Source organism: Tauraco erythrolophus, chromosome 1 (genome assembly GCF_009769465.1).
Source record: "Tauraco erythrolophus isolate bTauEry1 chromosome 1, bTauEry1.pri, whole genome shotgun sequence".
NCBI classification, from domain to species: Eukaryota; Metazoa; Chordata; class Aves; order Musophagiformes; family Musophagidae; genus Tauraco; species Tauraco erythrolophus.
Window position 1 is genome coordinate 26,786,924 of NC_141465.1, and position 17,113 is coordinate 26,804,036.

The following is a 17,113-nucleotide window of genomic DNA, read 5'->3' on the forward strand; positions in this document are numbered from 1 at the left end:
CAGTCTTGTGTCTGAGTGTAAGCTTCTCAGTTGCCATGGAGAAAAAATGTTGAGAAGCTATAAGGCTAATCAGAGTGAGGGATCTGCTTCAGATCCCAAGCAGGAGGTATAGTGCGCTGAAAAAATCTGTTTTTTTCCTAAAGCCCAAACAAGTAATCTTATTTCTTGTAGTAGAGGATATGTATTTAAAGAAAGACAGTCTTGCTCTTGTTTGAAGGTCATCCTTAGTTTGTTTGTTGTTTTTTTCGTTTTAATTTTAAGTAAAGTTTAACAACACAAAATTTGCTTTACAGTCTCTGATTCTCTGAGTGCTCTTCCATTCTTCTGTCACTTGAGCAGTTGGTCATGCAAGCCGGATTCCAATAAGTCATTAGCTTCCTGTCGTATCTATTATCTGTTCTTTCTTAAATCCTTATTCGCCTGAGTTTATAGTTGAAACACATCCCTTGCCTCTTCTTTTTTCCCCCTTGAATGTCTGGTGTATTGTGAATCCTGCAAAAAGTAAAAAGTCAAGTATTATTCTTGCGTCACCTATAGGAATCAGCAATTTTCACACCTTTAATTGCTTGTTTCAGTCAAAATATCAGTTGTGTAAATAGTGTCTGTGAAAAAAAGTGTTTATTAGATTTTTTTTCTTCTTTAAAAGTGAAATTGTAAAGAACAGTGTCACCATTTTCCATTCTTTGATTTCCTTATATGGATTTGAGGAAGGAGAGTGTAATGTGAAAAAGGATATATTTGGATCTGTATTTGGAGAATATACTAGATGGGCTGAAGTAAGAATGCATCTGCATATTAGTTAAGGAGAACATATTTGCATTTCTTATTTTTTGAAAGAACTTTCATATTTGATACTGTATTCATTTTAAAGATTGCTCCCACATCTGACAGTGATTTTGGACGGTATAACTGTACAGCCACCAACAGAATTGGAACAAGATATCAGGAGTATACACTTGGTCAAGCTGGTAAGTTAAAAAGTTGTTTCCTTTTCTTTAAATATTTTTTTTTTTATTTTAATCAAGATTAAGTTCAAACACACTTTTCTCTGTTTATTTTATTCCATGGAATGTTTGCAGTTAATTTTATTTCTCTAAAAGATGAGTTGCAATATGAAGTAAAATAAACCAGGTCCCTCAGAATATGAATCTTCTTGGGATTTAATTTTAAGGGCTTCTGAAATTTGAAAACAATTGAATTAGTCTAACTTTTTTTCCTTTGCCCTTATTACATCCCACATTTATCACAGTATATTTTCATTACTTCAGTGGAGAGACATATGGTTTACAGGCAGTAAAAATAAGGAAGAATTTGGAAAGTCTTTTTTCCTTTTTCTCCATGATATTTTCTTGGTAAGCAAAGAATAACAAAAGACTGAAATACTTCAGCAAAGAATTTCTAACTTCATTTGCCCTTTGAGTTACTTAAAAGCAGAATTTGACCCAGAGTGCCGGATTGAATTAATTTAAGATCTGCAATGTTCTACAGCCGATTGTTACAGAATTTTTGAATAGTTTTAGGTCCATCTATTGTTATTTAGGCAAATGAAAAAAAATATGACTATATGTTTATTCTTTGGCGGAAATAACTGTTCACTGAAAGTAGATGAGAGCTTCTTAGCATTTCTTGCAATTGTATTTTCTTGTGGAATGGACTAACGCTTGTTTAGCAAGCTTTGAGATCTAACGTTTGGATCTACTTACTTAGATGATGCAAATTGTTTCAGCTTTAATGGTGTCTATGAAGTTATAATACAGTTTACAGTAACAAAAGTACAGCTGTACGGAAGGCTATACATGCCTTGTGATGCATTGCTATGGACCATTTTCATAATGTAACTTTCAGGTCATGCCATACTGCAACACTGGCTGATACATATTGAAGGCGACAGGTATAAATAAGGTCTTGTATAATTTTTTTTTGTTTTCAAGTAAGACTTGTATGTTTTTTATGATCTCGAATGTTTCAACTGTAACTTCTGTTTACATATTTTTTTGAAATAAGAAAGTCTTTGGAGCCTTCTAGGAGGACCTTTGGAGGTATATTGCTGAAATGTGCTCATCTCTTACCTGGCTTGTTTTAATTTTATAGTTTTGCTCAATAGGGTATTATTTTCTTTTGATGTCTCGGGAGTTATAAAAACCAGTTGTTTATTAAGAAATTTCTTAGAAGTTGTACACAGCATTGAAAGAATTCCCACTACCTCTGAAGGATGGATTACTAGCACAGACTTTTACCGTGAATACTACACTATTTTCTTGTCTTTGAACAGTGGTCAAAAGAGCTGAGCTTCCTAAAATAGGAATGTGGGTTTTTATTGAGATTTCTGTGTGGCACTGTTTTACATCATCCAGAAGATCCATTTCCCTTCATTTTACAACTTTTTTTGAGTATTAGCTGTGTTGCAAATCTAATCTTCCTTTGATAGCTACATGTGACTAATGAAAAATATATTACTTCTTCCTTTTGCATGTAACCATCCTTAATTCTAGCTAATAAGTCCTAGTTTTATACAATACATTCCTTACTTTCTACCTTACAAAACTCACCCTAATATAAGGACTCATGTAATCTAATTCATACATAAAATAATTTTATTTTTTTGTGAAAAGAATTTCCAGAATAGAAGAGTTTGTAGAATCTTTGATCATGTTCATGATCATTTACCTGGTTGATCCCATTCATTTCAATGAAATTACTTGAACAATTGAGTTTCTGTAATAAGGCTAAAATTATGACTGTAGCAGCTCATCAGTACTACATGTCTCATTAAATATGATAAATTAATAGTGTCCATGATGTTCAAAATTGACGTAGTAATGTCGAAAGCTCTAAGCTTAAAGGAAAAACACAGTTAATTTCTATACCAACTATTCTGTCTCTAGAAATCTCAAGACTTGTAGAAGGTTAGCATTAAATTGCATAGATAAGCTATATCTATTATTTGTATATTACTTTTGCCATCATTTAATCTAGGAAGTAGATTTAGCCCTCTAAACTTGATTTTCTAAATATTAATGACTGACATAGGATTTGCAGAGTATTCCTTAATGTCATGAATTAGTGAATTCATTCATTAAATTCATCAAACAAAAGGAATCCACGTAACCCTCTGATTTTAGTCAGTTGCATCTATTTCTCTTCAGTAGCATGCCTTCTCTTTGGGGCAATGTGTTCTGTTGATTCGACAGCAGCACTGGTTCTGCCTGTCCTGCTGGACTAGGTGTACGCTTATCTCTGGAGTACCATCTCTAAGGATTGTTACAAGTGAGGCTTCACTGGGAGGGAAAAGCAGTAGAAGTACAATGTGAAAGATGCTAGAATAATTTCTCAGTTCCTCTCAAATACAGGAGACTTGCCACTAGAAGTCTTTCTTAAAGCCATGGACATAAATAATAGGAAAGTGAAGGAAAAATGCCACTTGCATTCCTTTCATGTCTTACCTCTCAGGACAGAAAAAGATGAGAAAATAGAACAATTATGCCAATGAAAACAGAGGAACTCATGTTGTGGTTATTGTTGTGCATTGTTTTTTAATAAATATGTATATACTTATGAAAGCATCTCAGCAGATTTTCTATATTTGCTGATTTTTCTCTTAGATTTGCAAAACAGTATCCCATCACAATGCATGATACTTCATGGTGATTATTTTAGCTATGTATTTCTCTCCTGCTTTTATAAATAATGAATTAATTTTAATACAAAGTAATTATCATTATTAATTGAAAAAGAACAATATATTTCGATTGTGCATTGTATTTCACCAAATTCTCACGATAGCTCCTGGAAATGCAAGTGAGAGCAAATAACTCCATATATTCTATAATCCTGTTTTGGCTTATTGAAAGAACTGTATCAGAGATGTTACTGATGCCAGTTTTTCAAACAGCTTACTATTCTCTGCTTTTGCAACAGTTTATTTAACATTTGTCATGGTTTATACCACTTCGGCAATTAAACTCCACACAGCCGCTCACTCACCCTCCCCCACCCCCCAGGGATGAAAAAGAGAATTAAAGGAGAAGAGGAAAAGAGACCCGTGGGTTGAGATGAGAACAATTTACTACTACTGCTACCAATATATATATATGTACAGATTTGTACAAGGATAAATATGTACAAATGAGTGATGTACAGTGTAATTGCTCACCACCCCTTGACCGAGGCCCGTCTCATCCCGAACTAATGATCCCGAAACAGATAAGTACTAACACCGCAACCCCGGACAAGCAAGAGGCCCAAAAATAGAGAGCGAGACAGAGAGAGCACTCTCAGAGTCCGAGAGTGAGAGTCCCGCAAGAGCAAAAGCCCTGCTTTCCAGCTGACCCTCATTTTTATACTGGGCGTGACACTGCATGATATGGAATACTAATTGGCCAGTTTGGCCCTCAATCCTAAGTCTAAGTACAAATCATAAGGAGAGGCATGGACCCCCTATCCCGGCCATGCTCCCCCCTATCCCGTTGTGCTCCTGCACACTGGCAAGAACACGGCAGCTGAAAAGTCCTTGAGACCTCAGTGCCAACTAGCAACATCAGCGCACTGTCAGTGTTCTTCTCAGAGCGAGCCTTTGAGTAAAACCAAAACATGGAGCTCTTCTAGCTGCTAAAAAGAAGAGCTAACTCTGTCCCAGCTGAAACCAGGACAACATTTTTCGGTCAATTATTCAGAAAACTTGATTAACACTTTAAAAAAAAAGGTGTTGAAGTTATAAGGTAAATCGCGGTATATTTACTGAATATGTAATGAATAAAGAATTGTGGGAAGTTATTATGTAAAGCATAGACATTCTAGATAATGATATGAAATGCAGAAAACAGAAGAAAATCAAATTTTGTAGTTCTAATAATGAATAGATATCCCTAACATAAACCCTTTGTAGTGCAGTATTTATGTGGGGCTGGAAACACTGGATTTGGGGGTGTGAGGGCTCCATTATGCTAAGCTTACATTATGCTAGGCTATTACTTACAGTGCTGTAATTCATAATATTCAGTATCCTGAAAGATTGACATTTTTAGCATTTACATCTAAATAGACATTTTGGGGAAAAAAACAACAAATAACAAATGTGGTTCACTGTTACAAGCGTTGCACTTAAACTAGCATCAGCTGGAAATGAAAAACAACCAGGGAGATGGGGGATAAACCATCATAATAATTACAGGTATAAAATGTCAAATGCAGCTTTCTTCCTAGTTTTACTACCTCTGTTGCTCTACTTTGGTAGATTAGGAAGCCCTAATGATTGATATTTTGCGTATTAGAGCCTACCAATTTTTTTTCATGCATTTCAATACAGCCTGGATTTTCTTCTGGCTTTGATTGTAAATACTAACGCTGGGGCGTAGCATACTTTCACTATGACTCTGTCAGGGAAAAAGAAATACTGTTTCTAGCTGGGTGACAGTATTAAGCAAAGTATGCTGCTAGGGTAAATTTTACAAATAATGATAATTTTACTGAATAGTTTTCCATTAAAATCCTGCAGGAATGACTTGTTGCTTCATGTTCGGTTCCATTTTTCTGCTTTGCTGGTTTTCAGCAAAATCAAGTAGCCTTTTCTTTTAATTTACTGCTGGATAAAAAGTGGTCATACTGTCATAATGCCATTATCTTTATTTCTGTTGCCCTCCTTAAGAAACTAACACATACTGATGATAGAAAAAGATTTCTTTCAGAATGTAGATGCAATTTGCAACCATACCATTTTGTATGGAAAACTCTATCTGTTCATTCAAATTATACAGAACTACTGAATCAGCATGAAATCTGGACAATTTCACTTAAACCTTTCAAGACAATTGAAGAACTGCAGCCTATTTAAAGTACTGGCTGTTCCTGGTAAATGCTGAGAAACTTCAGTGCTTACTGAAAGCTTAATCAGATGTGCTCACCACCTGACTTGTGGTGACCAGCTCTTAAAGTTGACCTCCTCCTTTTTCATTTCTTAAGCATTTAAATTGCTGTATAAGTAACATGTAGAATGCGAAGAGAACCAGTGTCTTTTTCATTTCTTGCCACTGCAAATTAATTCCTTCATGTCACAACTACAACTTTTATTTTAGAAGTCTACTTATACTCTGTTTTTTCTCTGTGACAGGCTTAGGCTTTGGCAAGCCAGGTGAGCTTGGCAGATTGTCCCGATGGCTTTCAGAGCCTGAGGTGAGCACAGATGTTCCTAGATTTGCCCAGATCTAGTTTAGTCATAGTTTATGTGAAATATCAATATGCAGGAAGATGGTATTAACTAGCAAAGCATTTCTCCTTTTTGCTGAGATTTCAGTATCGTTATTTCAAATGTTTTTGTATAGATAAATAAAAATTGTATGGCAATCAGTAGTCTAGGACTATGTTGTTGGAAGAGATAATGTAGTAACCTAAAATGGTAAATGTAAAGGTGGTGACACAGAGAACTAAACTGGATTTTTCAAGTTGATTTTTTTTTCTTTAAATATTAATGTGCGTTTTGCACATAGGAGTGTAGTACAGCTGGACTGAATCCAGAGCCCCTAAAAAGTAAACCATGATTCACCTCTTAAGTTCTCATAGCCTTACTCATCCTAGACTTCCATTTACTCTTCTTTTTTTTTATTCTGGGATGGCAAAGGGGTTAAAAGTTCAGACAAATTGTCTGATTCACCTTTTTGCCTCAGTCTTTCTTTCAGTTTTTGCACCGAGAAGGATACTTTCATTTTTGAGGAAAGTTGAGATTCTGATCTCACATCATGCCTGGAACTGCAGCTCAGCACAGAAACTTAACAGTGACTAAGTGTTAACAAGCTCAACTGCTTGCAGAAAACATACTAATAAGCAGTGAAAGTAGTTTACAAATTAGCTACATCATGCAGCTCTGATGATGAATTTCAAACTTGTCTTGCCAAATCATCCCTCTTACTGATTTTGCACAGTATACTATAGAACATGAAAGACTGCAGCATTTAGAGGTGGTGACATACAAGAATACTTAAAGGCATGAGAGATGCTATACCTGTTTCCTTTCTACAGCAATATTAGAGGGAATTAAAAATCAAAATCAAAATACATTCTATGATATCATTAGGTATTGAGAATTCCCGTGTCACTTCATTTAATTAAACTTATTTTAACCGTCCTGTAGTCAGTGAAGATGAGGAATAATGACATCAAAGCAAATGAAGACATGAGAAAGAAAATAATTGAGCTTCACAGAAATTACATCCTGTAACCTGTTTTAAGGAATCGAGTCATGCTCAAAATATGATAAGGTTGACCGATAACTGACAAGGACTACAACATCAAGTTTAACTGTTCACTTATCTGGATTTTTGGTGCTGGCACTTTGGTACCAGTTATGAATGTTCCTCTTTTTTTTCTCCAAATATTTGTGTTTTCACACAGGCAAAATAAAATCAAAGAAGTAGAACTTAATTTTCCCTGGAGAATAATCTAATAAAAAAGATAATCATATTCTGTTCCAAGACAGTGTTATGGGATCCTGTCAATTCTTTTTTTAGGATTGTTAGATGTGTTCTCTGTATAACTTTTCCCTTGCTGCTGCCAAAATCCCATTTACCTCCACAAAAATACAGGCAGATCTAAAATCTAGATCTGTGTCCTAAAACTTGCCATTCACAGCTAAAGGATTTTTACTAAAAAAACAAACAGCAACGTATTTTTAATAAGCGTATAAGTGCAACTATCAATACTACGGCAGTGTTTTGCTTTGTGTGCATGTACCTTATCTTCATTTATTATTTATGTATTTATTTCCTAGCTGTGGTCCTGTTTCGTAATTAATTCCTTATTTTGTCAGAACTCCCAATCATTTGGTAAAAGAAATCTATTGCAGTTTTCCCCAAGCAAGGACATCAAGGCAAGACTGAGCCTAACCTGTAGATTTGATATTGATTTTTTTTTCTCCATTCTAAGGATGTACAAGCATGAACTATTTCATGGAGGTCTTTGACTCCAAAGGTCTACTCCCCAGCCCCATGTCTTTCCCTGCCATAGTCCTGATACTACTTATGTTCAGCGTTTAGACATAGTTACTTGCAGTCAATGTCTGTGTCAGATATACGGAGACAGGAAAAGCTGCAGAACTGCACTAGGAACATATTGTCAGGAGATAGGAGACAAGAGCTAACTGGAAGATAAATCTCTGACCACACTGCCTACTCTCACAGCATCACTTCCTTTTCTCCGTTAACACCAGGACTGCTAAACTCTCAGAAGGATAATTATTTTCTTCCATAAAACAATCAAAAAAAAAAATCTTGAAAAGAAAATCCCCAGTGATAAATGGTGGTCTTTTATTGAACAGGTTGGGTGATAACAGCAATAGACTTGAAAGAATATTTACATATCAGTTGAGATAAATATTTACTTCTGTTTCACCTCTGTGTGTACTTCTCTTTCACCTCTAATAATATTTTTGGAACCAAAACAATACTACTTAACTTAGGCCAATATATCACAAAGTTAATTTCTGCTTACCAACTTTATACACTGATTTTGTACAATTTTGCACTTAATATTTGAGGATCCTTTTTTCTTTAATTTTTGAGTAATTCTTTAACATCATACATGAATACTGTCACATACTGAACAGAGGAATAGACACTGTGGCAAGAAGATGAAGTTGACTAAATGTCTGACACTTGTTGGGTTTTTTTAATGGCTTATTTTAATTTAAAGGCTGAACTTTTCGTCAATTATCCCTTGTTTTGTCAGCATAATGGCAACAAAAATAACAGTGGAACTTCTAAATGGTATACCAAAAGCTGTGTTGTCACTAAGTGATCTTTAGATCATAGAAAAGAAATCTCATACTTTTTATACTGTATAGTCCTTCAACTTGTATCCGTAAAAGTATATGAAAGAGTAATCACTGCCTATAGCTAAACTCCTCTAAGATTCATTTGATCGGTTGATTTTAGAAGGAAAAAGAACAAGAACCATCCACAGTTCTGTCCTTCCAGATGCAGAATTCGGAGTACACAACTTTGCAAATTATTCTTCACTCCTACTAAACATTGAGCCAAAAGCTTTGCAATTCTAACATGAAAATCATGGCAATGCTCCAAATAATTTCAGCTGACAGGGGACACCTGAAATGCTGGAACACTTAGCTAGATCAGGACCAGAGGGCTGTTTAGCTTGCATGATCAAGTTCATACTCATTAGAGAAGTACAGAGTTAGATTAAGTTCATTATGCTGCTAATGATCTTCTTTGGGGAAAAAAAAGTTATAGATTTGCCTAGTCTGAAAGAGGTAGTAGGTATTTTATTCTATCTTAATGGAATTGCTAGTATTCATTTCTGATTTTGACTACAATTGTCTCTCCTGTTGTATTTTCTGCAGGTGATTCAGTCTTTTCTTAAGAGCTGTATAGTACGACTCTGAAAACTGCATGAAAGTTACCTACACGTGTGGGTTGCTTGGATTGTAGGATGCATATTTAAAATAGTATTGTGAATGTATTTCACACTTAAATGAGTTTTAAACATATTGCATTGTGCTAGTTATGCAAAATGTTTTACTAAGTTTTCACAGGAGCTTCATTTTATGCTTATTACCACATGGAATCATATCTTCATTTGGCAGAAATTCTACTCGTATCTGCAGTAGAGAACATAAGGTCCTTCCTGAAGGATGTCTTCTTCCCTATGCTGTGTTTATTATGGTTAATCATATGCAGATGTAAACACACAAGGGAAAGAGATCTCCTTAACATTTTCAAAGTCAAGAATAGAGCAGATATGTAAATAACACATTTTCGTTTCATACCATTGACCAAATAATTGTTTTGATCCGAACTGAAGTAACAGTGAATTGCCTTATAAAAAGAGCATAGAAAAACTAACATAAAAGTAGTCTGAGTGAAATTAAATATTCATTCAACCTTAAACAAATTAGTTTGTTTCATTTTGAACTCTTTTAACAACAGAAAAAGAATGGAAGTGCTTAGAAACTATTGTAATATTGTAGGTATCCACAGCAGCTTTTAGCTTGCAAATCCAAAGAGCATTCATCTTCAGTACTGCAGAGCTATATTCATCTTCTCAAGTGATTGATATCCACATCACTCATACAGAACCATGCTGCTTTACTTTGGCTATCCTGGATTGCTTTGCTAGCATTCTTATGTTGTATTTTTCTCGTTCCCTTCAGAACAGTCATATGAGCTAGGGAGAGAATCTGTACGCAGAATGGTGCTTAAGGTACTGTCACTAGTGGGGGAAAAAAAAATATTGCTCTCAGCCACAATGAGAATCTGGAGGACAGGGATTCACAAGCTGTTTCTAATTCTCATCTTCCTCTGATTTTGGGATCAATGCTTGCTTAACAAGCAACTCATGTAACTAATTTTTCTCCCATGTGATCACGGATAAAAATCTGTATAGTTTTTTGAATGTATTTTCTTTATTTTTTCCTAAAAATACCCAACTTTTTCATCAATTTAGAAAAAGATTCAAAACCCAAGCCTGTGTTCTCCTGGATCCATAGCATACTGGTTAAATTTGGTCACGTTCTGTCTTACCATGAATCTTGAATTCCTTTCTGCAGAGTAATACAGCTTCGCTAAGAAGGGTGGAAATTTCCTGCAAAGTCTCATATCCTGGTGAAATGAATGTTTCCTGGAATAAGAAAGAATTTGAGGGATTGAATCCCTCAGGCTGAGACTTGCATTCTACTCAAATCTTTAACATCATGGATTCATATAGTTGTGTCTTTAGGTGAAAGATATTAAAATTGTTCATCCATATAAATAATATTATGCTGGTTTTAACTCAATGAGCACTAAGCATGCAAGATTTTAGGACACCTATATGCAGAAATATTAACTGTAAGAATTCACAGAGGTATGATATCAGCAGTATGACACACAACTCTGACAACTTAGAGAATTTTTCTGGAAAAAAAATAAGGTTATTATTAAAAAGTTATACAAGTCAGCTTTGCAGGTGTCTTTTTCATGAGAATTCATGGCTGAGTATGTCCTTTAACTCATTCTTTAATATTTTATAGAAATTTTTGGCTCATTTTTATATTCAAATACCAATACTGGGTGAAACTCTGATTGATTCTCTTTTTATTTCCAACTTTCTGACAGCCCTTGAATAAAGACTACATTTTATGTAAATGGTCCAGTACCCACTAACCAAATGATAGGCTTTGGCTCAAATTCCTGCATGTCCTTATAAAAATATCTTCTATACCCTGGAGACAAATGCAGAGTCAAATCTGTAAGCAGATATGCAAATAGCTGTCAGATGTGTCAGAAGAGAAATTTTTAATGGTGTTTCAAATCCCTGATCTTCTGTCCACAAAACTAAAATTCTTCCTAGTATTTTCAATACAATATTTTGTACTTACAACACTTTAAAATGTGCAACAATTTAAAAAGTTAGTCTTTTTTCTTCTGTATGTTAGTTTGGTCACACATTGTGAACATAACATAATGTTTCTATTTTTGAAGAAGTACTGACCCCGAGGTTAATTTTTTGCTTTTGTTTCATATCTAGCTTCTCAATACCTAGACACCTGATTTATTTTCGTAGTTCTTTTCTACTTTGCAAGATATGCACTTGCTTTTGATTTCAGAGAAAATATTTCTTTCAACCTATGCCACAAATTATTTCTTAAACTGAAAAGAGGATAGAAACCTTCCATTAATATTCCTAGATTGGAATCCGGTCTCTCAAAAAAAGAATAAAAGGATTCATGTTTTCAGCTGTATTTCAGGTTTCAGAAAAATGACAAAATTATTTCTACAATTTTTTGTCATAATCTCATTTAGAAGAATTCAGACTTTGAATAATCTATTTAGCCATAAGTGTTCCTCTTCTTAAATTTGATTTAAAAGGGATTGTTCTCTTTTACATAATTATACAGTAAACAAACTAATCTCTTACATTTGCCTATGACAAAATTAGCTATTAGAAAAGATCTTATTAAAAAAGGACAGAAATGGAATATTTTCTTTTGCATAACTTTAGCATACAAGAAAATAAATGTGGTTTTCTTACTGCTCTGTATTAGAAATCTTGTTGTTTAGCACTAAATATTATTACATCATATTAAATAATTTTTTTTTTTTCCCTTCAAGACGCTAAGGAGATTTTTGGGGTAGATTATCAACTGTTTAGGTTTGTCTAGTTGCTGCTGATTATTAAATTAATGCTTGCCCTTTTTTAGATGTACCATCAAATCCTTATGGAGTACGAGTTTTAGAGTTGTCACAAACCACTGCCAAAGTTTCGTTCAATAAGCCAGATTCACATGGAGGTGTGCCCATTCATCATTATCAAGTGGATGTAAAAGAGATAGCATCAGAAACCTGGAAAATAGTTCGCTCCCATGGAGTTCAAAGTAAGTATACAAAAAATAAATGAAAGTATTTTAACCGAAAAGAATGTCAAGGGAAAAGAATGCAAGTATATGTTAGCTGATTCTTTGTTTCTCCATTAGTTTTAGTCCAGTAGCTGTATCTTCAGTTAATATTAATGAAGTCAGATTTCTTTACAACGATTGATAATCATATTGTAGTATTGTAAAAGTTAACCATTACTTTTTAGTTTTAAAAAGTTTGGTAAATGAATTTACAATTATTTTGCATTTTTCACTGTCCGGTCAAGTACATATGAAAAATATTTTTAAAGCTATAAATTTCAAAGAATAGAAATCACAGAGGAGTTAGTTTGTGAATGTGCATTATGTGTGCAGTTAACTTAAAAATGTAAAGTAAGCTATTATGTGATATGTAATCCTGGGCATTAATTACTGATTTTGAGCTATTTAGTAAAATTTCTACATATCTGTTAATGCTCACGATGTCTATTTCAAAAGCATATCTATAAAATATTGTTCAACAAACACTAAATGCATTTGTTAGATATTATATCTGTATCTAGCTACTATGTTAGTGGGGATGCTACAAATGGGGCTAGTTCCTTGCCAGATCTATGCCTTCTCTGCACTTCTCTAAAGGCAGAAAAGAGTATAAGCCTCCCCAAACACACAAGAGTTCTTCAAGTATATGTCGAGGTGAGCTGTTTATACAGAGGAATGTTAGTAAAATACATTCAACAGATCGGTAATCTGTTGCATCCATATTTACCCTTTGATATTTTCAATAGGTAGTGCAAGTTAAAGCAGCCACAACAGTCTTCTGATTTATACAGTATGTATTGAATGGTTTTGCAGCTATCAGCACAGTGATGGAAGGAAAAAATGTAGCAAATGATCTAATATGTGTTATCCCTTTCACATCCCATAATCCACACGCAAAAATTCTGCGCTAAGCAAAGCATGTTCCGAGTTACAGAATTATTTCAAAGAAACATACAATGAGCATACAATTAACATATATTCAAAGGAACCTATAATGACTTTTTATCTTTTGTTTTTCTTAACCAAACACAGTAACTTAGCGCATAAATATAATACTGTAAATCATAGTAGCATTCGTTTTAGTCCAGTATAGCTTGTATTTTCTTCAGTACTGGAAGATCTAAAGATGCCAATGTTTTTCCTCTAGTTGCAGGGCATACACATTAATAGACACTAGCATACCTCTTCATTTCATGTTATGTTTCAGATGAAGTTTGAGACCTTTTTTTTTCATAACTACTTCTTTCAATGAATTGGCAATAAATTTCTCTGATGAGAACTACAATATACCAAATGCTAAAACCTGAAGTGACCAGTCTGTATAGTGAGCTGAAATGTACTCAAATGAGAACAAACCCAATGACTACAAAGTGCAGTCACACAGATGCTCAATTTAAATGTAAAGCCAGAACAAAAAAAAGTCCTCAGTGTTAACTTTATAAAACTGTGTATTTACCTCACTCCTCATAAAACTTTCTTTCCTATTATTTCTGTTAATATGAAGTTTATGAAAAGATTATTGTGGATGCCCCATCCCTGGAAGTGTTCAAGGCCAGGTTGGATGAGGCTTTGAGCAACCTGGTGTAGTGGAGGGTGTCCCTGCCCATGGCAGGGGGGTTGGAACTAGATGATCTTTGAGGTCCCTTCCGACCCAAACCATTCTGTGATTCTATGATTAATTGATTACATTAGGAAAGATGTATAACTTGACGGACCCTTGTTATTATTAGAATTGGCTGGATCTGACTTCTTCAAAAGTTCACATTTTAATTTTGAAACATTCTGTCAGCATTACATGTTTTTAAGTTTTCGTATATAGCTCATTTTGGAGATTCCTTCTATAACGTGAAATGATTTTCTTGGAATTATTTTAGTACAAGATCTGATTGGTATGGTAATTTATTCTAAAAACAGAGTCGAGTGGCAGGTGCAAATAGCTGCAGTCCTTATGAAGATGATACCACTGTGAAGTAGATTGTGAGTGTAGGGTCTTTGCTGCCATCCCTACTAAAATTGAATATACAACTTCTTTGAGAAAAAGGCTGTATTAGTTCCTGCATACTGTCATGTTACTTCCCCACATCTTCCTTTTGTGCTATTTGCCTTACTTTTTTCTCAGTTTATTCTCTTTTCTTGGGTGGAAGTTTTCAGGGGGTTTACCTTCTTTCAAATATGTATTTTCCTCTTCCTTTCATTGTCCCCTAACTGTAACGCTGAGATGTTTTGTCAAAAAAAAAAAAGTCACAGTGGTTTTGAATATCTTAAAAGTACCTCTTAATAGCATGTATTGTCAGAGACTGCTCCATATGATGCCAAAAACTAGTACATTTGAAAACAACGTGAAAAGTCATCGTGGTCTACAAATAGATATTCTTAGTAAATAGATAAATATTGGGAAGGTAAAGTTTACTGAGACGACAGTGAACAGTATTAAAAATTAATTCTAGATCCATAATTAATTCATTCTGTTTTCTGAATTCTCTATTTGTATACCCCTTTGTAGAAAGGTTGAGACTGTATATCCTATATTTCTCTAAATTTCTCTCTGAACTACTATAGAAATCAAAAACTACTTCAGAATTTCAAATATTTGCTAAGCAGAAGGCATCTTTTTTTTTTAATAAACCTTGTTGGTGCTACACTATGTAATTTGATAGGGAAATCAAAAAGGACCTAGTTACATTTATCATAGATTCTTGCAGGTATTCTATAATGAGCTAAAAACTTGTTCCATTTGTGAGGTAATGTAGGACCAAACCAGAAAAACAAGATGTGCTACCAAAACACAGACTGAACAGCCCAGAGCAGAAAAAGTCTTCCCAGATAGAGATGTCAAAAAACAATATCAGTGGCCATTTTTTAAATTAAAATACTGCTAAATCATAGAATCAAAGAATGGTTTGGATTGGAAGGGACCTCAAAGATCATCTAGTTCCATGATCAGGGACACTTTCCACTGGACCTGATTGCTCAAAGACTCATCCAACCTGGCTTTGAACACCTCCAGGGATGAGACATCCACAACTCCTCTGGGCAACCTGTTCCAGTGTTTCACCACTCTTATTGTAAAAGATTTCTTCCTTAGATCTAATCAAAATCTACCCTCTTTCAGTTTAAAGCCATTGCCCCTTTTCCTACACACCCTTGAAAAAAGTCTCTCTCCAGCTTTCCTGTAGGCCCCCTTTAAGTACTGGAAGGCTGCTATAAGATCTTCCTGGAGCCTTCTCTTCTCCAGGCTGAATAACCCCAACTCTTTCAGCCTGTCTTCATAGGACAGGTGTTCCAGCTCTCAGATCATCTTCGTGGCCCTCCTCTGGACCCGCTCCAACTGCTCCGTGTCCTTCTTGCATTGGGAGCCTCAGAGCTGAATGCAGTATTCCAGGTAGGGTCTCACAAGAGCAGAGTAGAGGGGCAGAATCATCTCCCTTGACCTACTGGCCACACTTTTTTGGATGCAGCACAGGATACGGTTGGCTTTCCAGACTGCAAGCGCACATTGCCGGCTCATGTTGAGTAACTGGGATCTTTCACAAAAATTCAGCCTTTACTTGTTTCCTGAGCATTCAGAGAGTTTCAGCAAGTTTTCTGAAACATCTGTTTAAACCTCTCTCCAATTATATTTTAGCTTGCTTACAGTGTTATGGTAGGATAACATTGAGATATCCTCTTCTAAATCCCTATTTTCAGTTCATGAAAGAGTTTTTAAAGATACTCTTCTTAGTATGAAGGCTTTTCTTTTTTTTCTTTATACTTTCTGAGATGTTTAGGATACTTTCAAGTCTTTCAACTTATAAAAAGAAGTTACATGTTTTTGAGACAGTTTCTCATTGCTTTTAAATATCTAAGGACAGCTTTCTTATCATGCCTCAACATCTTCTGAGCTGAGTGAGGAGGATGTTTAGACTACACGCAGTTGTCATTCTGTATTATGATTTGTAGCTGGGTCATCATGATTTCTATACTTGGTCAATATTCCTTAATGGAAACAAAATAACTTTTTTCATCTGTCCACATTTTAGAGACAGGTTTATGGCTAAGCTTCAGACATAGATGCTATTACACAGGGTCAGTTAACTTCTTGCATGTCTCAAGTAATAATGCATACAGAATACAAGAGTCATGATTTTTTTCCACTAACCAGTGATAAACTATGCTGCAATTTTACAGGATGTCTTTTTATCAGATTGATTTAACTCATGAGCGATAAAACAATGCTGCAGCCCTTTCTTGCCACGATGTAGGTAATATGTAAATTCCAAGACCATCTTTTAACAAAAAGAGGCAGAAAGACCTACATGCAGGAGAAAGTTGTGCCTGGAAGATTGATAGCTTTCTAATACCGAGACTGTCAAGGCTGAGCTGGGTCTTCTGGTCCTCTGCTATGATCAGAAGGAATAGTGAAGTTGTCTTCATACAGTCACAGAGAACAGCTATAAACTCATAAATTGAAGGAAAACTAATTCTAACTGAAACAAACATTGTGGAAATGTGCCTACAGAAGTTAGTTTATAAATACAGAATTAAGAAATGATTAACAGATGTTTCAAAAAGTTGTTGAAAGGAATTGCAACTAACACTAACAAGTCATTAATTTTCTTGTAATTATGACCCAATAACTATGTATAAAACCTTCTACAAGTAGGATTATAGTTGTCTGGTTTTATATGAAAAATGCAATAGATGCCTACAAAAGTCATTAGGCATTCTTAAGAAATCAACCATCCAGTAAATACA

At 34.8% G+C, this 17,113-nt stretch overlaps 1 protein-coding gene across 1 annotated transcript in view; it reads left to right on the forward strand.

Moving 5' to 3' along the window:
- Positions 1-17,113, forward strand: part of NCAM2 (neural cell adhesion molecule 2) — a 151,941-nt gene that overhangs the window by 67,928 nt on the left and 66,900 nt on the right. Inside the window, exons 10-11 of the mRNA XM_086616061.1 lie at positions 872-968; positions 12,185-12,358. Coding sequence (XP_086472187.1) covers positions 872-968; positions 12,185-12,358 — 271 coding nt within the window. The remainder of the gene's footprint in view (positions 1-871; positions 969-12,184; positions 12,359-17,113) is intronic.